Source organism: Oncorhynchus nerka, linkage group LG1, assembly GCF_034236695.1.
Source record: "Oncorhynchus nerka isolate Pitt River linkage group LG1, Oner_Uvic_2.0, whole genome shotgun sequence".
Classification (NCBI taxonomy): Eukaryota; Metazoa; Chordata; class Actinopteri; order Salmoniformes; family Salmonidae; genus Oncorhynchus; species Oncorhynchus nerka.
In genome coordinates this window covers 19,047,762-19,073,215 of record NC_088396.1, presented here as the reverse complement: position 1 = coordinate 19,073,215, position 25,454 = coordinate 19,047,762, and the positions used below count along the sequence as shown (strand labels likewise).

Below are 25,454 nucleotides of genomic sequence, written 5' to 3'. Positions count from 1 at the left end.
GTCCTGTAGCGTAGAATCCGCGTCATCTGACCACTTCCATATTGAGCGAGTCACTGGTACTTCCTGCTTTAGTTTTTGCTTGTAAGCAGGAATCAGGAGGATAGAATTTTGGTCAGATTTTCCAAATGGAGGGCGGGGGAGAGCTTTGTACACATCTCTGTGTGTGCAGTAAAGGTGGTCTACAGTTTTTTTTTTCTCTGGTTACACGTAAAACTGATTTAAGTTTGCATGCATTAAAGTCCCTGGCCACTAGGAGCGCTGCTTCTGGATGAGCATTTTCTTGTTTAATTATGGCCTTATAGAGATGTTTGAGTGTTGTCTTAGTGCCAGCATCGGTCTGTGGTGGTAAATAGACGGCTACGAATCATATAGATGAGAACTCTCTTAGTATATAGTGTGGTCTACAGCTTATCATAAGGTACTCTACCTCAGGCGAGCAATGCCTTGAGACTTCTTTAATATTAGACATCGCTCACCAGCTGCTTTGACAAAAAGACATACCCCCACCCCTCGCCTTACCAGAAATCCAATATAGACGGTGTTAATTAAGAGATAGATGGGAGGGGTTCAATGGTGCTGAAGGGTGGGACAAATAACAACAAGATAACAAATGTAAAATATACTGTTAAAAATATATGTCAAATAGAAATCAACTGAATGGACATCAGAAATAGGAAGGCCAGGACTAAAAACAAACAAAATATACAGTTGAAGTCAGAAGTTTACATACATTTAGGTTGGAGTCATTTAAAACTTGTTTTTCAACCACATCTACTTTGTGTATGACACAAGTAATTTTTCCAACAATTGTTTACAGACAGATTATTTCACTTATAATTCACTGTATCACAATTCCAATGGGTCATAAGTTTACATACACTAAGCTGACTGTGCCTTTAACAGCTTGGAAAATTCCAGAAAATTATGTCATGGCTTTAGAAGCTTCTGATAGGCTAATTGACATCATTTGAGTCACTTGGGGGTGTACCTGTGGATGTATTTCAAGGCCTACCTTCATACTCAGTGCCTATTTGCTTGACATCATGGGAAAAATGAAAGAAATCAGTCAAGATCTTTTTTTTAGACCTCCACAAGTCTGGTTCATCCAATTTCCAAATGCCTGAAGGTACCACGTTCATCTGTATAAGCAATAGTACGCAAGTATAAACACCATGGAACCACGCAGCCATCATACTGCTCAGGAAGGACACACATTCTGTCTCCTAGAGGTGAATGTAATTTGGTGTGAAAAGTTCAAATCAATCCCAGAACAACAGCAAATGATCTTGTGAAGATGCTGGAGGAAACAAGTACAAAGTATCTATATCCACAGTAAAACGAGTTCTATATTGACTTAACCTGAAAGGCCACGCAGCAAGGAAGAAGCCGCTGCTCCAAAATCACCATAAAAAAGTGTTATTGCTTCTTAGTTTACTCCAATTAGGGGAGGGGTGGTAGGGTTTGCAGGAAATAATACATGAAAATATGTAAACATTTAAAAATAAATCTGTTAAAGGAATGAAATATCTTATTTTTTATTTTTTTTACAAGTTCTTTAAATGTGCTGAGAATGTTCCAAAGCCAAGCAACTATCCTGCACCATTCCCAGAAATTTGTGGGAAGGTTGAATGCAAAATAACCATAGGACAACCACACGCTCACCAAGCTCTAAGAAACACATGATTCTCAGAATGTTCTAGCTGGGGTGCCTTTAACTCTGCCTTTAACTCTCAGAAAAGCAAAACGTCAGTTTAGGGCTAGGTTATTTTCCCTCAAATACCATCTATGTACAGTGGGGCAAAAAAAGTATTTAGTCAGACACCAATTGTGCAAGTTCTCCCACTTAAAAAAAGATGAGAGAGGCCTGTAATTTTCATCATAGGTACACTTCAACTATGACAGACAAAATGAGAAGAAAAAAATCCAGAAAAATGTATTTGCAAATTATGGTGGAAAATAAGTATTTGGTCAATAACAAAAGTTTATCTCAATACTTTGTTATATACCCTTTGTTGGTAATGACAGAGGTCAAACATTTTCTGTAAGTCTTCAAGGTTTTCACACACTGTTGCTGGTATTTTGGCCCATTCCTCCATGCAGATCTCCTCTAGGGCAGTGATGTTTTGGGGCTGTTGCTGGGCAACAGGGACTTTCAACTCCCTCCAAAGATTTTCTATGGGGTTGAGATCTGGAGACTGGCTAGGCCACTCCAGGACCTTGAAATGCTTCTTACGAAGCCACTCCTTCATTGCCCGGGCGGTGTGTTTGGGATCATTGTCATGCTGAAAGACCCAGCCATGTTTAATCTTCAATGCCCTTGCTGATGGAAGGAGGTTTTCACTCAAAATCTCACGATACATGGTCCCATTCATTCTTTCCTTTACACTGATTATTTGTCCTGATCCCTTTGCAGAAAAACAGCCCCAAAGCATGATGTTTCCATCCCCATGCGTCACAGTAGGTATGGTGTTCTTTGGATGCAACTCAGCAATCTTTGTCCTCCAAACAAGACAAGTTGAGTTTTTACCAAAAAGTTTTATTTTGGTTTCATCTGACCATATGACATTCTCCCAATCTTCTTCTGGATCATCCAAATGCTCTCTAGCAAACTTCAGACGGGCCTGGACATGTACTGGCTTAAGCTGGGGGACACGTCTGGCACTGCAGGATTTGAGTCCCTGGCGGCGTAGTGTGTTACTGATGGTAGGCTTTGTTACTTTGGTCCCAGTTCTCTGTAGGTCATTCACTAGGTCCCCCCGTGTGGTTCTGGGATTTTTGCTCACCGTTCTTGTGATCATTTTGACCCCACGGGGTGAGATCTTGCATGGAGCCCCAGATCGAGGGAGATTATCAGTGGTTTTGTATGTCTTCCATTTCCTAATAATTGCTCCCACAGTTGATTTCTTCAAACCAAGCTGCTTACCTATTGCAGATTCAGTCTTCCCAGCCTGGTGCAGGTCTACAATTTTGTTTCTGGTGTCCTTTGACAGCTCTTTGGTCTTGGCCATAGTGGAATTTGGAGTGTGACTGTTTGAGGTTGTGGACAGGTGTCTTTTATACTGATAACAAGTTCAAACAGGTGCCATTAATACATACAGGTAACGAGTGGAGGACAGAGGAGCCTCTTAAAGAAGAAGTTACAGGTCTGTGATAGCCAGAAAGCTTGCTTGTTTGTAGGTGACCAAATACTTATTTTCCACCATAATTTGCAAATAAATTCATTAAAAATCCTACAATGTGATTTTCAGGATTTTTTTTCTCATTTTGTCTGTCATAGTTGAAGTGTACCTATGATGAAAATGACAGGCCTCTCTCATCTTTTTAAGTGGGAGAACTTGCACAATTGGTGGCTGACTAAATACTTTTTTGCCCCACTGTATATCCTCAAGGTGAAAATGCTGAACATATCCCACTCTTCTTTTAATATTCTCTGCTGCAGAATCAATGGATGATATTCAGTCTGATTAAATGGGTTTAGCAGTGATGACTCATACTGGGGCTATGGGACTATTAATGTGTGTGTGTGTGTGTGTGTGTGTGTGTGTGTGTGTTAGATTCAATGTATAAGGAGTCTGCAGTCTCACAGAATGAGCTCCAGTAAGTGGATACTGATGAGTCACCATGTATGGCGGCATATCATTTTTCTACTACAATATGCTTAGAATTGTTACTTTTGCAGGTGGGAGGATCAGTTATCACACACACACACACACACACACACACACACACACACACACACACACACACACACACACACACACAATAAATCTCAAGCTAAGGTGGAGCCCTGTCTCGTTTAGTTTGTCTGCTCTTCCAACGTTTACCTCAGCTAGAGCGATGGCACATCTGATCCCCACTGGTGTAGGGTGAGGTGGGATGGGTGGGGGTCAGCAACAGTGGTGTTAACATAAACCACATGTAGGCAAGCCCTATCCCCAGGGGCCAACTGGGACTGGGTTACCATGGTGATGTCATCCAAGCAGCCACCAGCCAGCTTCAGCACTATGTCAGCTGCAGTAACAAGGGGAGATCAGGGGGGCAGGACCTCTGGAGCCCAAAGGAATCCAGTCAAATCGGACTCCCAGGTCCTTGGATATTTTGCTGTGTGGTCACTTCCAAACTATTCACAGCACTAAAGAGGTTTGCATACCTGTGTAACCCTTCTATTTCAAGGTGGGAGTTCCAGGAAGCCTGTGGGATGGCATAGCCTGTGTAGGCATGAGAGAGAAGTACATGGGTAGAGTTAGGTTTGTGTAAAGAAACACAACTATGCCTACGCTAGAACATGCAGGGAAAGGGGGCATTGTGACAACAAACTTGGATTAGATGGACATCGTAAATGTGTGCCCAATATGGATCATTGTTAACTGGTACTGGATGGAAAACCATATTTTACAGGTTCTAAATGACTACCTAAAGGCCTGCAGTTTTGGGAATGGAGAAGTCTGCTAGCTGCTGCCCATAGAGTGTCCTACAGTGGTTCGTCCTTTAAAAGTTGCAGCTTACTGCAGCACAGCTTGCATGGTGCCACAGAATTCTATGCCACTGTTACCATTAATTATATGGCACTGTTACCAACCACTGTTACCATTAGTGCTAGTTTGACCACAAGAGGGCATCTTTGAGAAGTATTTGATAGCCTTCAATAGTGGCTGTACTAGAGAATTTAAAACCTTTTTTGTAAGAACATAGTATTTGGGACTGATTTTAAGAAATTTTGCTATATTGATTTGATTAATGAAACCAATAGCCACTTCATAGGTGTCGGCCAGCACAGGTATCAAACCTTCATCTGTTGCAACGCATTTTGCACTGTGATGCAGCATCTTAGACAGCTGCGCCACTCGGGAGGGGCTATTATAATACTGTACATGGTGTCCAGGTCAGGATAACCAAAACATTTATTTATTAAAGACTATCAGAAAGATTGTTAGTACTTATTTATTTTGTTCCAAAGCCATGAATGAGTGAGTCACTCAGCTTTATGTAGGTGCCGAGCTATACGACTGTGCCAACTTAATATATAACAATATTTTGGAGGTTATTTGGTTTTCAAAAATACTAAAGTGAGTGATTGTAATCTGAATAAAGGACCAAATAATATTTGTAAAGGCCAAAACATTTATTTCTGTTTTTAGAGGGAGAAAAACGCTGGGCCATTTGTGCCGCCTATGGGACTCCCATTTCACGGTCGGATGTGATACATAATAATAATAATAATAATAATACTTTTTGTTGTATTATTTGTTTTGTCTTTTCTGGTGGATTAAACTGATATTGGAACTAATCACTGCCGATTGTGATACAGCCAACCTAACTAAGAAATACATTTGACAATATAATTATCCCCCTACCCTCCTTCTAGGCAAGTCTATTGTCCAGCCACCTGTTAATCGCCATGGTGGCACTGTACTACGTGACCGTGTGTTTTTGAAAGAGTATTTTCCAGTAAGCAACAGTTTGTTGACCTTCATTAGACAACATTGTTCCAATATTTCTGTAATTCAGTGATATTTATTCCCATAGTAATTTGTGAAAGAGTATTTTTATCATTATTTTATTAACGAAAGCATAAAGATGCTGATGAAGAAATACAGTGCTGTACAGTATATGCTTTATCCGACATGCTTTTACATTTGGGCAATAAAGCATTTTGAAGATTATTAGGCTATTGTGCAGTCTGACAAGTAAACATAGCCTACAGTACATACTGTAGTAAATATGGGAAAGTGCCTAATTCCTTACATGAGGGAGAGCAGGCCATGTCCAGACTTTCTCAGTGACCTCAAGCCCCACTTTAATGCTTTTTCGGGTTGCATCACCCATGAACAGAAACTTCTGAAACACAGTATTAATGATGAACACCCAGAGATTCACTGGTAAGCCACATTTGCCTCAGGATCCATCCCAGTTGGTATTCTTTGCCCACCCATGTTATTTCTCTTCGGTTACACATCGTTGGAATAGCTGAACAGCATAACGGTCCGGACGGCCCTTGCTGTGCCTGGTGAGCAGTTGGTCAAGTTCTGTTGTCAGAAGAGGAATATAAATGTCAGGGTGAACCAACGACCTGATAAACCCGCCAGGTATGTTGACTCTGCCTGTCGGAGGTGGAGTTCCAGAGCTCACAGGTGTGCCTGGCATGGATTGTGACTCCATCTCGTTCATCACCCTTTTCAACGCGTCTTTCTATGCCTGACTCTCCACCAATGCCGCCTGGCTCTGGACCAATGCATCAGCTGTCGCCTGTACCTCTGCCCTCAGATAATGTTTCTCTTTCTGATGGTCTGCCTTCAATGACTCAATCTCGGTCTTCAAAGTTTGAATCTGATCCATGTGCACCTTCATCAGATGAACAGAATGGTACCACCCTGAGCCCCCATCGATTACAGTGGCCAATGATGGAACCGGTAGATCAATTAAGAATTAGAAGTGACTCCCAACACACAAATGCTGCATACACGTTTGAATAATCTAGCAAAAGTAACCGTTTTCTTGGCAACCATGTATTTTTCCGGTGCGGCCTGTCGTCCAGCCCTTTGTCCTCTGATCTCCACGGAGGGTTGCCGGCATGGTTGTATGCTCTGCAAAAACACATTCACGTTTTTAGTACACCATTTTTTGATTTATTAACCTTTATTTCATTATCAATTTTATTACACAGTATGCCTACACATTGACAGGCTATATACATTTCTTTGAAGAAAATGCACTGAAACCAAACTACCTTTAGTTTTGTTGATCCTGTCGTGGTTATGGTCCTAACCCTGGAACAGGTAGCGCCATAGAAATATGCTGGCTTGATGATGTCATCTTTTTTTTTTTTTAGATAAACAGCTCGTTTTTGAATGGTAACTGTGTTAAAGGTGGAGTTTGTGGCAGGGTGAAGAATACTGAAAAGGTGTCACACCTACAGTAGCCGGGCAATAAAGAGTCTATTGTCCTGCTAATCGGCCTAAAAGTGTTTGAAAACCTGTTTTCAAAATGCCACCAGCAGTCAATCACTATTGTAAATAAAAACACAGCATCTTGTTTACATTGTTTATTGTAACCACAATGTCACAAATAATTTGTATCTATCTTTCCAATTACTTTTAGAGTTTGGGATTTCCAAATGTGTGCTTTTCATATCCTTTTTCAGTAAATCCAGTTCGGATTTAAGTATAACTTTTCAGTGATGCCTTTAGTGAGAGGTCTAATGCTTTAATATTCAATAATATCTGCCCTCCGAAATCATATCTAAGGGGCATTTTTCGCGCCATTATTAGTAACATTGTTTTAGTTTGAACATGCAGACTGGCACTAAGAACAGCGGGAATGTTTCAGCGCCATTATTAGTGCAATGCCCCTTAAATTGTTGCTCTGTGCTACCCAGTGGGGCAGGGTGGGGGTGGGGTCCACCCTCCCCCTTCCTCCTTCCCCCATCCCGTGCCCCCTGCCCTCATGACTTGAACCTTGCTCGCCCACCGCTATTTCAGTGGATTCAGCTGAAGAACTGCAAGGCAATCCCATTGTGCGCCACTCGGGTGCCATGACCAATATGACCAATACTGTATATATTGTCCTGCTAATAACAGGGTTAATAATATATCTGTGAGAATATCCAAGGGGCTTTTATATAATTCTAAATTAATAATAATTGCTCTGCTTCCAAAATAACAATATTTTGGAGATGATAATGTAAAAAGAGCGAGAAAAAGGCCATTCTTGAACATGGGGTGAGACATTGTTACTAATTTGTAAGTAAAGCCAGTTTGTTATAAATATTTATTTCTGTTTTTAGAGGGAGACCTACAGTCATCTCATGGGTCTCCCAGTCAAGACCGGCACGGGTTGTTATGTCCGTCGTCGGAATGAGACCAAAGCGCAGCGGGGAAAGTGTACATCTTACTTTATTTTCAAATGACACCAAAAAACAACAAAATACAAACTAACGTAAAGTTCTGCAGGCTCCACAGCAACTATGCAAAAACAAAATCCCACAAACTCAGGTGGAAAACAGGCTGCCTAAGTATTATTCCCAATCAGAGACAACGATAGACAGCTGCCTCTGATTGGGAACCATACCCGGCCAACAAAGAAATAGAAAACTAGAATGCCTACCCAAATCACACCCTGACCTAACCAAATAGAGAAATAAACAGGCTCTCTAAGGTCAGGGCGTGACACAGGTATTGAAACAGCATCTGTAGCAACACAGCTTGCTCTGCGATGCAGTGTCTTAGATCGCTGCACCACTAAGGCGCTGTACAACGTGACTGGTCGGGAGTAGGCTACAGTACTACAGAGACACAGTAGCGCCTTGGGACACAAAAGCATAATCAGGGCTCTAACTCCCCCTTGCGCTGGTCTCTAGCAATGAAGTAGTGACGCAGGGTACCGTACTAAACCCCAAATGACCTCTAAGTATCACAGCATAATCACACCTGGCAGAGCCTGCTGCTTGTGACATTTCTAACTCTATCTGCAGTTTATTCAGAGCCCTGGTGAAGAGAGAACAAACACATCTGTAGGCCAATCCTGAATTCCTAGCGCCGTCCTTTGTTTGTCTCGCCAGTGTCACAAATGTAAATGCAATTCATAACCTTTTTTCTGCACTCTTTCAAGCCCACATGTAGCAACAAGGCAATTACCATTCACACAATAGCCAGATACAATGTGCAGGATGAAGAGATGAGAGACAAACACTGTTCAGGCCAATATGCTTGTGTTGGGAGTACAATGTGATGCTTAGATAGTTGTCAAAAGCAATATGCTTCAAATTGTGCTTTTGCTTCTTTACCTCTGTCCTTTTCTCAGTTGAAGCGGAGATTTGGAACAAATATTTGTGTGCCTGTACAATAGGTGTATAAAGACAGTTGTCTCAACTCGACGAATGTTGTTTGAACATGATAAAACCTTGAATTCCATTTTTAACTGTGACAGTGAGCTTGACAGTTCAGTGAATACTGATTGAATACTGTATTCCACTCATCTGAATATACAGTACTAAACATGTCATACAGTCATACATTACCTCCCTCATTCATAGCCAGAGAGTAACTTCCTAACATAAAATAACTCACATGAAATGAGATTATTAGCCTGTGACTTGACTTACTTAGTTGACATAAACCTCTTGGCCCCCTTGGGAGAACAGTGTATCCACCATGGCTCTCCGCCTCTCTCCTCTCTCTCTCTCTCTCTCTCTCTCTCTTCTGTGCAAAGGCTTTTAGCCAGGAGATCACCACTCTACTACTACTCAGTTCTTGTAGTAGAGTGTCTCCGGTTGTTTTTTGGACATTAGCCTGTAGCATAAAGACATCATAAGCATCCGTACAGATTTTGATGGATGGCATCCAGGCATGGACTATGTCAGCATAGATTATGCAAAGGAGATAGGAGGCGACAAGAGTGACATAGTGACTGACATTGTCATGATTACAAATGCCCAGAAACTGACCAACACAAATGCACACGCATGCACAAGTGAGCGAGCGCGCACACACAGAGGACTGGGCTCAGGCACATGGCCAAACACTTGTCTGTGATGGGGAGAATGCTATATCATCTGACTTCACAGGTAGTGCCGTCTGTATTACTGTAAGGTCAAAGATGGAGTCTGGATGAAAGACACACACACACACACACACACACACACACACACAGCGTCACTCCACTTATCAGCACCTTCTAAATATTTTAATGATCTTCTTTGTGCTGGATTTTCCTAGCCACAGCATATGAAATATTAATTATGCTTTTTAAACCAGGGCAGTTATGTGCATTGTCAGATGTGTTTGAATCAAAATATAGTTTTATACAGAACACTTGTTGTGAAGAAATGATGGTTGTGGTATTGGTGCAACTGTAAAACAATGCTCATATATGCTTATAACAAGTAACAACACAGTGTACCTGTCAGTTTTTGTCCTCCCGAACAGGCACCTGTTGGTCCTTCTCACCTCAACAAACAACCCCCACCCCTTCTTGTCTTAACTTCAAAGCCCAGATGAAAGCTTCTGGAGGCCAATGGGAGCTAAAGGGTGAGGCTACCTCATCTCTAAAAGCCCCCTCTGACAATGTGCATCTGAGCTATCGTCACATGCAGACCTGGGCAGAAAATAGTTGTATTTTGTAATTTATTTGAAAATTCCAACAATTCAAATACTCAAGGCAGTCAAATATAGTTGATATTGATTTTCTTTGATATTCAAATACAAGTCTCAGAAAAACAATTAATATTTGAAGGTATTTGAATATATGCAAGTTATTTGAAAACCAAAAAATTATTATTTGATGGCTGCCAAATATTTAATGAAGAACCAAAAACTACAACAGTTAGTTGAATTTGTATAAATATATGATCATAAGCACATGATGTCGTGATGTGACTACCATTAATGCAGTGATGGCTATTTATCAAATAATTATATACCAAGTTCAATTATTTCGCAAATAAATTAATCATATAACAATTAATTAAGTGGTAATCTGGGGCACTGCGGGAACATTTTAGTTAACGAGTTACTATTTCCCAATTGAACTCAATCTCAATATACTATCCATCATCCGTCACTCATTTGCTCCTATTTCAGTCTCATTCTGAACATCATAGTATCCTATGAATCTGCACGAACCCTAGTATCCATGATGAATCAGCTTACACAAATTGGCTTAATTATTTATTTACTAACTAATGAAATAATCACACAGAAATACATAAACACACACACAGCATAGTATTGAATATTAGCATAATGCAATGAAAAGTCCCTATGACGGCTGGTTATACAATGAAAGGGGGTGGTGAACGAAAGAGCGGGAGAAGCAGAGACGAAGGAATTCAACTGTCATACATACAGTTGAATAATACGCTCATCGTAAATATGGATATTTAGCACCCTAACAACCACTCAATCAAATTTAAAAATGCAATGCACATATTTACGCTTTTATGTCTTTGTCATCTCTGTTGAAATCGCCCGGTCCATTTTCTGGGGAGTCAGTTGAAAGAAAGTCTCTGGTTGTGTAAGTCACTAAGTGTCCACCAGAGGTCACCATGTCCTTTGTACTCGTAGCAACTTGGTCTCGGAGTGTCTGTTAGAACGGATCTTCCAGAGCTGTACCACTCAGTGTTAAGCGGGCCTTGTCCTTCACACTAATTATTTAGAATAGATACCCTAGAGATACCTATAGCAGTGAGAGGAAATTGCAGGTAGCCTAGTGGTTAGAACATTGGGCCAGTAACTGAAAAGTTGCTGGATTGAATCCCCGAGTTGAGAAGGCAAAAATCTGTCATTTAGCCCCTGAGCAAGGCAGTTAACCTACTGTTCCCTGAGCGCTGAAGACGTGGATGACTATTATGGCAGCCCCCCGCAATTCTCTGATTGAAAGGGGTTGGGTTAAATGCGGAAGACACATTTCAGTGGAATGCATTTCGTTGTACAACTGACTAGGTATTCCCTTTTCCCTTATTTGACTCTGGTCGTCAATCAAGTTTCCTAGGTTAACAGTGCATAAACAGCTGTAAGCTGAATGTTCCTGTGCAGTCTTCTTCTTCTTCGAGAGAGAGCGAGAGAGCTTCAGAGGGTATAAACATTTTCTGGTATTGAAGTCTTTAAACCATTTCTTTAAAGTATTCAGCTTGCGCTGCACATATACTGGTCTTTAGTTTTAAACCATTTCTCAGCCGTGCAGACACTGCACCACGCTGTCTGGTCTAATGTACATTTTGTTAGGAGTCCTTTCATAAACACTCTCGGGATAATGTCTGTGCTCACATGGGCGTGGTTACTGACTGGGTAAAACTTTACATGAAAAACAATCTCATTTAGAAAGCTAAAATCACATTTCATCTTCTCACAAATAGTTTCATGTTTAATCATATAACTTCCACAACATTTAAATGTACATCTGATAACTGGGACGTTTACATTTGTAGAGATACCGTTATTTGGTTATACCGTCCTTAATGATATCACAAAACAACAACTGATTGACATGATTATTGTTTAGAGCCCCACCAACCAACCAACATTATTTATATTAGAAATATTGTTTCAATGTCCAACGTTTTGATGTTAAAGTTTTGGGGCAGAGTTTCTCTCTACTCACAAAGGATTTTTGACTTCTTCATATTGCAGTGCAGAGAGAGAGAGTTTACAACCCCCCCCCTCTTGGATCCTCACCCAGGAAAATTTTGTTTGTTGGGATCTTAGACATAAATATTAATATAGCCTATAGGTAGAATGAAATACATTAGAGTAGACCACTTTTGCAGCTTCAAAATAACATATATATTTTCATAATAAGTGAGACATAAGGTAATACAGTAACACTCAATATACATGGCCGAGGCTCAATCAAGCTAGTCATCTTGACTAGTTTCTTATGTCATTCTCGTTGGCACCAACAGTTAAAAAGTGTTGATAGGGGATAGAATGCGATTGGACCATCAGATAACATACTGTATACTACATACTTAATGAGTATATACTACATACTATTACTTCATTTTAGTATATTGTAAAGAAATGGTATCATTTCAGTTGAGTGGACAAGCGCTTCACCTGTCTGCCGGTAGTTGATGCTGTTGCTATGCAACTTCTTGCTAGCTTGTTAGCATAACAACGACTAACTAGCATAACTAGCATAACTTACGACTTCACTAACAATGTCCACTGAGAACAAAAAATAACTATACCACTTAGCTATGCTAAGAATGTCGTGAATAATCAAGTCAATAAACGTTGGGTAGTTAGTTAGTTATGCTGTATATTACAGGCAAGTTCGATGTATTAGTAGCCAACCAACTTCAGGTAGATAGCTAACATACTGGTACATGCAAGCAACTGTGTGGTTCATAAGGCTAGCATAGCTAACACATTGCCAACATAACGTAACTTATTTGATAAGTCATTACTCTACAAAAAAGATTGCAGTTTTGAAACTGCAGTAAAAGTGCAGTCAACTGTGGCATTTTGGATTCAGTAATTGCAGAATAACTATAGTGTACTGCAGTTATCTTGCACTCTAACTGCAGTCACACTGCAAAATTACTGCAGTAAAGACCCTGTGTTAATTTGGATGCAATATTTGCAGCATACTAAAGTTATACTACACTTGACTGCAATCTTTTTTTGTAAGGGTACTTTTTCACATTGCTCAACACTTCTTAACATTTGTCATAATTAGTTAAAGCATTGAATTTGTATCCTCTCTTCAGCTGCATATTTTCTGGCATTTTCTTCAAATCTGAACATTTTGTGAAGCCACGCCCATTTTCAGAAGAATTGCCTTATGGGCCCTAAAAGCATGGAAATTGTGTCCACTGCTTATGTGCTTCATAGTTTGTCGTATGTAGTATGACATCTGGGAACTTTTGGCATACTAACTATATCTATACTATGACCAATAATCAAACTACATGCTGAATTTATGTCTGAAATAGTAGGGTTAGTGCTGTTAATATGAGTATTTGAACACAGCTATATTGTATTGTGTTAAAGTTTCTGAACAGTCATTCTGAAAGTACTTTTTCTCTCATGTCTAACTACCAGGACGTTTGAAAAGACAGGCTGAGTGGGCAGGGAGCTTATAGTCATGAGCTCGCCTTCACTGGCAGCTCTTTCAAACGCCTATGTCAATCAACTTGGATGCAGTGGGCAGCGTTGCAGTAAAATTATCTCAAGCAAATTTGGTGACACACAGTGCAACTCAAACAACATTGAAATTGCATCAGTGATGCATCATTTTTTTCCTACATCTCCTGTTTGGCATGTCTCTTGTTATGCGGTTCAAAGCAGCACTGACGGATGTGTTGACTGTAACTGCATCTGAGTTTTTAACAACCCTTCCCCCCTTTTGTTCCATGCTGTCTGAAGACACAGCTAGCCAGTAACTAGCTTGCACCAGACATAGATGAAAGGGGAAACACATATGTATCTTTGCCATAGATGAATAGGGTCAACTTTTAATTATATTTGCTGACACCTTGCAGTCAAATTTTGGCAGCAGTAGAGTAGCTATCTAGCTATATAAACCACACCCCATATCGCCGATATTGGTTAAAAGGCAGTACTTTTAATTAGGTAAAGGAATATCATGTTACCATAGGTGTATTAAAATGAGAGTTAAGGTGATGTCACCTTGTCCCCTTAATAATGAATCCAAGTGTTTGACATGTGGAGGGGACCAGTAACTTTATGATCAAACTTTATCAATGTAGAAGGAACAGTCATTTTTCATACTATGATCTGGTTTCCTTCAAGCATCATCCAATTTCGGGAAAAACATGATTTTGACTCTTTATGACATTTAAACAAAGTACATTTGAATGAAAACATATTCACTCAGGAGCTCACTTGGTGAACTCCAGAGGACTGAAATTGGATGCAACAAGCTTGTCTTCGTCAAATTCAGTCATGGGTGGTAACTCTACAATTCATTTAAAGGAAGGCACTCTGGGAAGTAAGGCTTTACACAAAGCAGTGTGTTAGTGGGGCCCTTTCCGGCAATCAAATTACCTAGTGGCCGCGAGTGGAATGGTATTCATATTTTTCATATTTTCATAATTAATAAACATGTATTTTTTAAACGATGAAACCTGGTGTTTCTATGTAAAAACAGTTTTGTTAGATTTCAGTCATCTGTGATAAAGTGTAATATTGGGCTGCAAACTCAAAATTTGAATACATTTCAATTGTATATCTGACACGGTACAGGTGTCTTCTTTTTTGTAAGCCCATTAGCGACAGTAGTGTGTTATTACAGTTTTTATTTGACCTTTATTTAACTAGGCAAGTCAGTTAAGAACAATCTCTTATTTACAATGATGGCCTACCAAGACAAAACACACATCACGACACGAGAGACAACACTACATAAAGAGAGCCCTAAGTTGACAACATAAACATGGCAGCAGCACATGACAACACAACATGGTAGCAACACAACATGACAACAACGAAAAAGTGTTAGTAGAGAGCCCAGCAGTGCATTAGGCTAGCCTCACCCTCTCTCAGCGCTCTGCTGCATCGATCCGCTGCACGTGAGTAGATTGGCTAATGACAGGTCCCGTTGTATATACATAGTACTACGGAGCGGACACTGATGCTGTCTGTTAACGTATTTTGGTTTCTCTGATCTGGTACAGTTGGTCATGCTACTGTTACAGACCTTTACCTCTCCTATCACTTACCCTACACACATGCACATACACACGTATGGTGAATGGACTGCACTGTCTGTGACGACTCACTGACACACTGAAAGTTGGCTTATTTAGGTAAACATTGTAATACATTGGAGTAATTACATATGTAGGAACGCGATTGATGTAGCTTGACTATAAACCACTTGGTAACTGCAGAATTTGTGACATTGACAACATATACACAAACTCCCCTATTCATTCTCTCTCTCTCTCTCTCTCTCTCTCTCTCTCTCTCTCTCCTACAGGAGGAGGAGGATGAGGAAGGTTCCACAGAGGAGCAGGAAGAGGAGAGGAGGAGGACTGGGAGAAGGCATTATCAGTGGAGAGGTTTGGGGACATCATCACTGAGTCCGTGTTCAGCAGCGGAGACAAAATGGGCCGCAACTACAACGAAAAGGATTTTGAGTGTAAGCCCTTTCACCAATCTGTAGACTTCTATACTGGTATGCTTTTGTAGAACACAGGGGAAAAGTTCCCAGGGTGTCTGCTTTTAACAGTTTTTGCTAACATGAATCAGTGTTGGGGTTCATAAGCCTGCCGGTATAATGCTTTTGGAAACAGCTTGATATCGGCAAGTCCTCATCCTAGTAAAGTTGTCAGTTGGACTACTGTCATCGCCACTATAGATGGCAAGCAAATGAAACAATATTTGGATATAGTGTAGCTTATCCCCTGAAAGTACCCTTGTTAACTTGCCATATTGTAGTGATCTGTTAATAGCTAGCTAGCCAATTTGACATGGTCCATCAATCAATGTAGCCTATATCATGCCTGTCAGCAGCAATCGTAATTGAACACTCTTGTTACTTAACTGCGCTAGTTGGAGAAGAAAAGTACAGTTGGAGAAGGAAAGTACAGTTGGAGAAGAAAAGTACATTTGGTCTACTTAACACTAAATGTTCAGCCAACTGTACAACGTTTCTACCTGTAGCTTGCAAAGTAAACATCAACCAACAACACCACGGCAAACACGCCCTAGGTGCCTACACCGACACATAAGCATGCAGTTACTTGCTGCTTAACTGATGATGGAGCTAAATGTGAGCAATTGTTTTGCATGGAATAATCTGAAATCTGTAGGTCTGACTTTTGCTCTTCATGAGGTGATGACATTACAACCAAATAGTTAACATTTATTTAACAAACGGCACGCAGTTGTCAATGGTTTTAGCGGAGCTCTGGGTCTGCTTGCCCCAAAGCAGGAAAATTGAACACTCTACACCATATAGTGAAGTTGTATTGAAAACAACCTGTAAGATGTTATAAAGTGTCTGTAAATGCTCATAACACTTCTTACAAACACAATGCATTATGCCGGCATGCTTTGCCATTATTCTCACTTAAACTCCTACGTTCCCTTTCGCAGATCATCGGCACACCTTTCACCACACTCACCACCCCCTGTCCACCCACCTGCCCCCGCCCCAGCGCCTACGCAAGCGGGTGCTCAGCATGGACAGCGACCGCCGGCGCAAGAAGAAACGAAAGAAAAAAAAGACCTCCATGCCGCCCTCGGAGGTCACGCCCACCATCCATGAGGTAGATGAGGAGGAGGAGGCGGAGTCTGAGGCAGAGGGGCGGGACCAAGAGGCCACGCCCACTGAGCAGCCTGACAACCAACCACAGGTAATTTAACAAAGAAAGTTGGGATAATGTCTGACGGTCAATGAGAATGCCTGCACAGCAAATACCCCAGTGTTGATTTAACACTGGATAATTTGCTGTGTATTATTGTTATGTATCCTTTATTCTTTATACAGTGTGCTACAATGTTTTGAGTGTTGCAAGTAGAAGTCTAGTATATTAATCTGTTATATATATTCATTCAGTATATTAATTTCAAAGCCGATCCAGAGAAAAATGTCCGTCACACTCAACATGTGATGTGTGAAGTTGGCTGGGAATTTTGGTCTACTGTGTAATATGAGACCTTTAATAAAAAGCGGGCAGTAGCTGACACAGGAAAGATGAAGATCTGCCAAGTACTAGTCTAACAGGTGCCCTAGAGAGAGAGGGAGAGCTAGGAGTCCTATGTTCGACACCTTGTTCGCCTGACTGGGACAGGACAGCACCTGACTTGAACTGACACTCACGGTTCAGGCACTTAAACTCAATCAACTGGCCTTTAGATTGAACCTTCAGATGAAGCTGTTAGGGATTCCTTGTACTAGGACCACTGTAACCAACTACGTCTCCTCTCAGTTTAGCTTGGGGAGTGAGGAGGATTTGGATCCGGCTCTCCCTTTCACTTCCTTCCACATGGAGAGCGAACAACATCTGCCGCCAGAGAAGGCCACATTGGCCACGGCAGAGGAGGTGGTGGTGGAGGATGAGGAGGAGGAGGAGGAGGGGGAACAGCAACAGGAGGTTCGGGATCAACCGGAGGATGAGGAAGGTGATGAAGAGTCCAACAACAGGTGGGCCCAGTAGCTAGCAAGACAATAGACAGTATATTGGCTGTGGTGTGAAACAATTAGTATTTTCAAATCATGCATTTGTATTGTTCACTACGATATCCAGTAACCATCCAACACTTCATATTTTGTTAACACACCTCGCCGTAAGGCACGAGGTGAAACTAGGATGTTACTAGCTAGATTATATGCATAATAAATGATACATTAAGAAAACGCAAAACTGAAGTGCACTAAAATAGTACAGTGCCTACAATATTTGTTTTGTGTGACAGAGGTCCGTACTTAACATTTTAAGATCTTTAAAATCTCATCAAACAATGCAAATACCAGCTCGTCCTACTATGCTATTCATTTTGTACACTTCAAACAGTCAATGCTCATTATGCCCGATTCCAGTAGATTTCTGTTTTTAAGTGAACATCTAAAAACATCAAAGCATTTCTAGTGCCTTGCAAAATTATTCAGTCCCCTTGGATTTTTTCAATCAATCAATCAACATATTTTTAAAGCCCTTTTTACATCAGCAGATGTCACAAAGTGCTATACAGAAACTCAGCCTAAAACTCCAAACAGCAAGCAATGCAGATGTAGAACCACTGTGGCTCGGAAAAACTCTCTAGAAAGGCAGGAACCATGCTTTGGGTGTTGGCCAGACCTCTTCTGGCTGTGCCGGAGGGAGGTACATGGCCATTAAGGCCAGATTGTTCTTCAAGATGTTCAAAAGTTCATAGATTACCAGCAGAGTCAAATAATAATCACAGTGGTTATAGACGGTGCAACAGGTCAGTACATCAGAACTAAAAATAGGAGTGCCAAGCACAGGAAGTAGCTCTTTCAGTAGTTTAGTTGGAATAGAGTCCAGTATGCAGCTTGAGGGTTTAGAGGCCATGACTATTTTCATTAATGTGTCATGAGATACAGAGTTAAAAAACGTGAGTGTCTCCATTGATCCTAGGTCATGGCACTTCTGTGCTGACTCAGGACAACTGAACTTTGGAGAAATACACAGATTCAAAGAGGAGTCCTCAATTAGCTTTCTAATGATCATGAAGTTTCTAATGATAATGAAGTTAATTGAAGAAGTTCATGAATTCATCACTACTGAAGTAAAAGCCATCCTCTCTTGTTGAATAATGCTTTTTAGTTAGCTTTGCGACAGTATCAAAAATACATTTTGGATTGTTCTTATTCTCCTCAATTAGGTTGGAAAAATAGGATGATCGAGCAGCAGTGAGGGCTCTTCGATACTGCACGGTACTGTCTTTCCAAGCTAGTCGGAAGACAATTTGGTGGAGTGCCATTTTCATTCCAATTTTCTGAAAGATTGCTTCAGGGTCAGGTATTTTCTGTATACCAGGGAGCAAATTTCTTGTGACAAATGTTTTTTGTTTTTAGGGGTGCGACTGCATCTAGAGTATTACGCAAAGTTACATTTAGATCCTCAGTTAAGTGGTTAACCTAATTTTTGTACTCCGACATCCTTGGGTAGGTGGAGGGAGTCTGGAATGGCATCTAGGAATCTTTCGATGATCCTTGGTTGGGGTCTGGGCAGATTATTTGTTACGATTGCAAACGTAAGTCCGATAGTCCAGGACTATGAGGAAAAAGTCAGCCAGTCCACAGGACAAATCTAGATCCAGGGTCCGGAGACGTTGGACAAAACCCACAGAGTTTTGATGATGGCCCCGAAAGCCTTTTGGAGTGGGTCTGTGGACTTTTCAATGTGAATATTAAAGTCATCAAAAATTATCTGGCAGAATATTATCTGCCATGACTACACAAGGTCCAATAGGATTCCAGGGAACTCAGTGAGGAACGTTGTATACGGCCTGAGGAGGCCTGTAAACAGTAGCTATAAAAAGTGATTGAGTAGGCTGCAATGATTTCATGACTACATTCTCAAAAGATGAAAACGTACACTTTATATTTTTTTGAAATGTTTAGATTTTTGTTTTGCTGTTGTAAATGTTTACAACACCTCCTTGTTTGCAGGATGCACGGGGGATATGGTCACTAGTGTAACCAGGAGGAGAGGCCTCATTTAACACAGTCAATTCATCAGGCGTGAGACATGTTTCAGTCAGGCCAATCACATCAATATTAGTTAATTGACTATGACTGCCTTGGAAGTGAGGGATCTAACATTATGTAGCCAAAATTGTGAGATGTGAGATATCACAATCTCTTTCAATAATGACAGGAAAGGAGGAGGTCTTTATTCCAATGAGATTAGTAAGGCGAACATCACCATGTTTAGTTTTGCTCAACCTAGTTTGAGGCACAGACACAGTCTCAATGGGGATAGCTAAGCTGACATAACTGACTGTGCTAGTGGCAGACTACCTAAGCTGGCAGGCTGGTTAACAGCCTGGCCTGCACCCTATCTCATTGGGGAGCGAGATGAGTTAGAGCCCGGTCTTTGTTGATAGATAAGATGAGAGCACCCCTCCATCTAGGATGGAGTCCGTCACTCCTCATCAGGCCAGGCTTGGTCCTGTTTGTGGTGAGTCCCAGAAAGAGGGCCAATTATCTACAAGTTCTATCTTTTGGGAGGGGCAGAAAACAGTTTTCAGCCAGCGATTGAGTTGTGAGACTGCTGTAGAGCTCATCACCACCCTAACTGGGAGGGGGCCAGAGACAATTACTCTATGCGGACACATCTTTCTAGCTGATTTACACGCTGAAGCTATTTTGAGCTGGGTGACTTCTGACTGTTTCATCCTAACATTGTTGGTGCCGAGGTGGAGAGCAATATCGCTATATTCTAGCCTTAGCCAGCACCATCTTCAGATTAGCCTTTACATTGGTAGCACTGCACCCTGGTAAACAGTGTATGGCTGGATATGGCCAATGACTAGGGTTTTCAATTTGTCTGAGCAAATGTGGGAGGCTTCGGCGGCTCAGACCCAGTAATGGGTGGAGGAAAGACCTGAGAAGGTGCGGCCTCTGACTCCGACTTGTTGCTTAATGGGGGGAACCAAATTAAAATTTGTTGGCTGAATGAGCGACACAGGTTGAGCACGCCAACACCATTGCTTTGCAGAAGCCTTAAGAAACTTGTTAGGCTGCAGGGACTGGGCAAGGGGATGTCTACTACTATCTGTACTTACTGGTGGCACAAACACTGTTTCATCCTTTCCTACACTTAAATTGCCCTTGCCTAACGATTGCATCTGAAGCTGTGCTTGCAACACGTCTATTCTCACCATAAGGCAATAGTTACTGTGTATATTATGAGTACAGCGACTGCAATTGGATGGCATAGTGCTGATGTTAATGTTACTACTTAGCTTATTCAGCTGGTGGAGGTCCTGTCGAAGTGAAATAAAAAAAGTTGAGCGAGGAAGAAATGAAGACGTTGCTAAGTGTATTAAAAGTATAAACTGAAAAGTTTGGCAGATAGCCAAGTAGTAACAAGCAGCACAGCAGCACAGATACAAGTCCGGAAGTTTAGGGCGGAGCTAGCTGGCCGCAGAGCTTCACATTTTATTGTGTTACAAAGTGGGATTAAAATGGATTCAATTGTCATTTTTGTCAACAATATACACACCATATTGTGTGTAGATTGAGGGAAAAACAATTTAATACATTTTAGAATAAGGCTGTAATTTAACAATGTGGAAAAAGTCAAGGGGTCTGAATACCTTCCGGAGGCACTGTAAGGTCCCTCAGTCAAGCATTTAATTTCAAGCACAGATTCAACTACAAAGACCAGGGAACTTTTCAAATGCCTCATAAAAAAGGGAAATGATTGGTTGATGGTTAACAATAACTTATCCGACATGAATATCTTTAATCTTCATGGTTTAGTTAATAATTATGCTGTGCATTATGTATTAAACCATCAAGACACCTCAAAGATATTGTCATCCTTCTGAACTGAGCTGCAGGAGAGGAATTTAACTGCCCAGGGATGTTACATTGGTGATTGTAGGGCAGCTACAGAGTTCAATGGCTGTGATGGGAGAGAACTGAGGATGGATCAACACCATTGTAGTGACTCCACAATTATGACCTAAATGAAGTGAAACAAAGAACACAAATATACAAATGGAATAAATGTTTTGTCCTATATTCAAAGCCATATGTTTGGGGCAAATCCAACACACCACTGAGACACTGCCTCCTTATTTTCAAGCATGGTGGTGGCTGCATCACGATATGGGTATGCTTGTTATCAGCAAATACTGGGGAGTTTATCAGGATGGGGCTCAGCACAGACAAAATCCTAGAGCAAAACCTGCTTTAAACCAGACACTGGGAGATTAATTTACCTTTCAGAAGGACAATAACCAACAACACAAGGACAAATATACACTGGAGTGGCTTACCAAGAAGACAGTGAATAAGAACCAAGAAGACAGAGGCCAAGTTACAGTTTTGACTTAAATCTGCTTGACAACCTATGGCAAGACTTGAAAATCGTTGTATAAGCCATCTTGAAAGACCTTGACTAATTTTGAAAAGCATAATATGCAAATATTGCACAATCCAGGTGTGCAAAAGCTCTTTGAGAGTTACACAAGAAGACTCACAGAAGACTTGTTGCCAAATGTGTTTCTAATATGTATGGACCCAGGGAATTTAATTATTATGCAACTAATACATTTTATTACATTTAAAAATATATATATATTTGTATTGTATTTTTTGCTTTTTTCTTCCACTTTGACATTACAGAGTATTTTCTGTAAATTGTTGATAAAAAAAAAATGTAATACCACTTTGCAACACAAGAAACTGTGAAAAAATCCAAAGGGTCTGAATACTTTTACAAGACACACACTGTATGTGTCTCAAATGGCCAAAGTGTGCCTGTCACAATCATGTCTACGGGGGGGGGGGGCATGTACCCTAGATATGATCTGTACTGTATGAGTAACCGCATCTGGTTCATTAAGACATACAGCTATGAGAATATGAATTATTTGGTAATGGTTTGAATAATGTATGGAAGCATCCTGGGTGGTGGAACTGCTTGGAGCCCAGCGACATATTCATTAGGGCACAACGTAGCAAAACATTTTGCAATAGAAAAGAAACATGAGCATTTTTTATTGTAAATTTGTTTTTCTTCCGTTTGGAGCCTAATGAACGCAAACCAGGTATTGTCTCTCCCCTCTGCAGGGCGGTTAATCTCACTGATTTATTATTATTGCTGCAGTGAATAAGAATCGAAGTAACAATGTCATGTACTGTTATGCCATCGTTGCCTGAGTGAAAGCAGCCAACGACTCACCCTGTGAGGAAGCCAGTGTTGTGGTGAAGATATTGTGGTGCTGTGCTGTGTTCTGGCGCCCTCTGTTGCAAGATGGACCACACTACATCCAACAATCTGACCACTCCCAGATGATTCATACTGTGTGTGTGTGCCAGTCAAGATGTTTGTTTGTATAGGCTGAGCTGATGTTCATTTTTGAAGAAGAAAAAGCAGAAAGTAGATACTCAAGTTCTAATACTTTGGGATAAAAAGCACCACTATGTAATGGTTTATGGCTGTTTGTCCTTCATGATAGTTGATGCAATGGATTACAGATATTTACCTGACATACTTCTAAAGCAAATGTTGGAAGAATCTTTACGATGGATTTTCACACATACTCAAGTGAACCCCACTGTCCTGCCCTCCCCAGGTGCCCCCCCTCTGTGGACCCCCCTAGTGTGACCACCTGTGGCTGGTTCAGGAGGAGTCCCCTCCACCCTGCACCGAGGACCAGTTACGACCTGCGGGAGCGCATCTGCATCGGCAGTATGACAACCATGGAAACAGCCGTATACCAGAAAGTGCCCACTGACGACGCTGAGGCTGAGATGCTGGCTAGTGCTGATCTGGACGACATGAAAAGTAAGACCCACACACACACACATACTTAAACAGAGAGAATGGACCAGTCCCCAAATCAACCACTCTAGCCAACCATCGGGCTGGAGAGCTGACCCCCAGCAGCACTAATCAGACACACCTGATTCTACTAATAAGCTGCTTCTCGGTACCTTGATTGGCTGAATCAGGTGTATTTATGTAGGGCTGGAGCAAAAGCCTGCACACTCAGCTCCTGGAGGCGGGTTGACCATGCATGGCTTAGCCCCTGTTTTCTGAAAGGCATACCATTTTTAGTTTGTGCTGGTTCAAATGAACCTAGGCCATACCTTGCGACTTGGAATACATTTTTAGCCAAACTCTCGGTTCCACAATCGGCACCTTGACGGACAAGGAAGACAAAACCCAGTCAGCATCCTTCATACCTCACAAAAACAGGTGGCTCCAGTTGCCTTCCCAGTTGTTCTGCGGGGGAAGATTGAAGGGATAAAAGTACAGGGATAAAATATCAATCATAAATCACTTACCACACACAGGAGGATGTACTAAGTACACAAAAATAAATTGCTGGGTTAAAAACAGCCCACTCTGTTGTAACGTAATGTAAAAAAATGTGGAAAAGGTCAAGGGGTCTGAATACTTTCCGAATGCACTGTATTTATGACAAGGAGGATTGAGGAGATAATAGACATTGTGTCACCTTATATTGCTGAATAGAATATCCCTAAAACATTGTGAGAAATAAACATAGGCCATATAGTGGTTTGGGCTAATGTGAAAACATAAACCAACTAATGGTTCGCTCATAGAAGTTTATGATAAGTGATCATTCATTAAAGTAAAGTTTAGCTACTTACCAGTTGGATAACTGTCCATTTAGTGAAGCAGGAACAGGTTTGTTTCTTCAATTCCTTTTTGGAATACAGAAAATGTTACCAGGACACCAGTGATTTTGTTGACAGCAAAATCCCTGTGGTCGCAAAAGCAAACTAACTGCTCCTCATCATCAATAAGTTACTCCATGTCTGTAACAATTGTAGTCACATATTAGAATTCTCTGCAGCACAAACATTCCTCATTTGTAGACATTGGAGCACAATTGCCACAACTGTACCACCAGTCTGTGTTGTTGCTGGGGTTGGGTTGGGGCTCCAGACGAATAGCTCACATAGAACAGATCTACCTTTTCTTAGACTTGCTTTCAATGAGAATGACATATCTGTAATTCACATTTCTATGTGGATTTTTTGGGGTTGCCCAAAAAGTTACATATTGCAGCTTTCAGTATCCTCACTACTTCTACTTTTAAAAAAAATCAGTGATGTCAAACTCCTTATAAGGGCATATCGTGACGTTTCCCTCACGAGGGCACCTCCATATGCAGTTGTTACCCATCTCTACTGTTGTGGTAGTTGGTGACGTAAAATAATGATGTAAAAAAACACAAATATTTTAGGTGGAAAAGTACACATTTCCTGATGCAAAATAGCTCATTCGGACGTACGCTTTCAATAAGACAATTCATTTATCCACAGTTCGCAGATTTGTGAATCATGCATTCACTGACAACGGAGCAGACTGAGGCTTGCATCCAGCAACGTCACAAGTCACGTGATCTGTTTTTGCAGCTGTCTCTCAGTTCTGTACTCCAGAGAGAGAGGGGTACTGTATTATTGTAGATCAGGGTTCATCAACTAGATTCAGCCGCGGGCAGATTTTTTCTTAAATGGAAGGTCAGGGGCCCGGAACATAATTACAAATAATTTGTTGACTGCAAGAAGCCCAAACATATATAATATTTGACTTAAACATAATCATTTCAAACCTTGTTTACATTTGTATACTATCACATATATCTCTCTATTATGCGTGGGAATATTTTGGAATATATTTCCAAAATTAAAATAACTTGGGAGCCAGTGGGGGAACCCTGCCATAGAGCATGTACCTGAAGGGGAAAAGTGTAGACAAAAATGACATTGTAGGGCATTATTGATGTAAAAATATATTACACATCTGT

At 41.0% G+C, this 25,454-nt stretch overlaps 1 protein-coding gene across 4 annotated transcripts in view; it reads left to right on the top strand.

Annotated features, from left to right (window-relative positions):
* The window catches only part of slc4a3 (solute carrier family 4 member 3), an 88,548-nt gene that overhangs the window by 23,139 nt on the left and 39,955 nt on the right, over positions 1–25,454 (top strand). For 3 of the 4 annotated variants that reach the window (XR_003860606.2, XM_029635526.2, XM_029635324.2), the window contains exons 3-6: positions 15,442–15,603; positions 16,563–16,822; positions 17,399–17,613; positions 23,247–23,458. Coding sequence is in view for 3 of the 4 variants with exons in the window: in XM_029635526.2 (XP_029491386.2) it covers positions 15,570–15,603; positions 16,563–16,822; positions 17,399–17,613; positions 23,247–23,458 (721 nt within the window). In the remaining variant the exon portion in view is untranslated. Of the gene's footprint in view, positions 1–15,441; positions 15,604–16,562; positions 16,823–17,398; positions 17,614–23,246; positions 23,459–25,454 lie in introns of those variants that run through there. The other variant, XM_029635603.2, reaches the window with a different exon arrangement.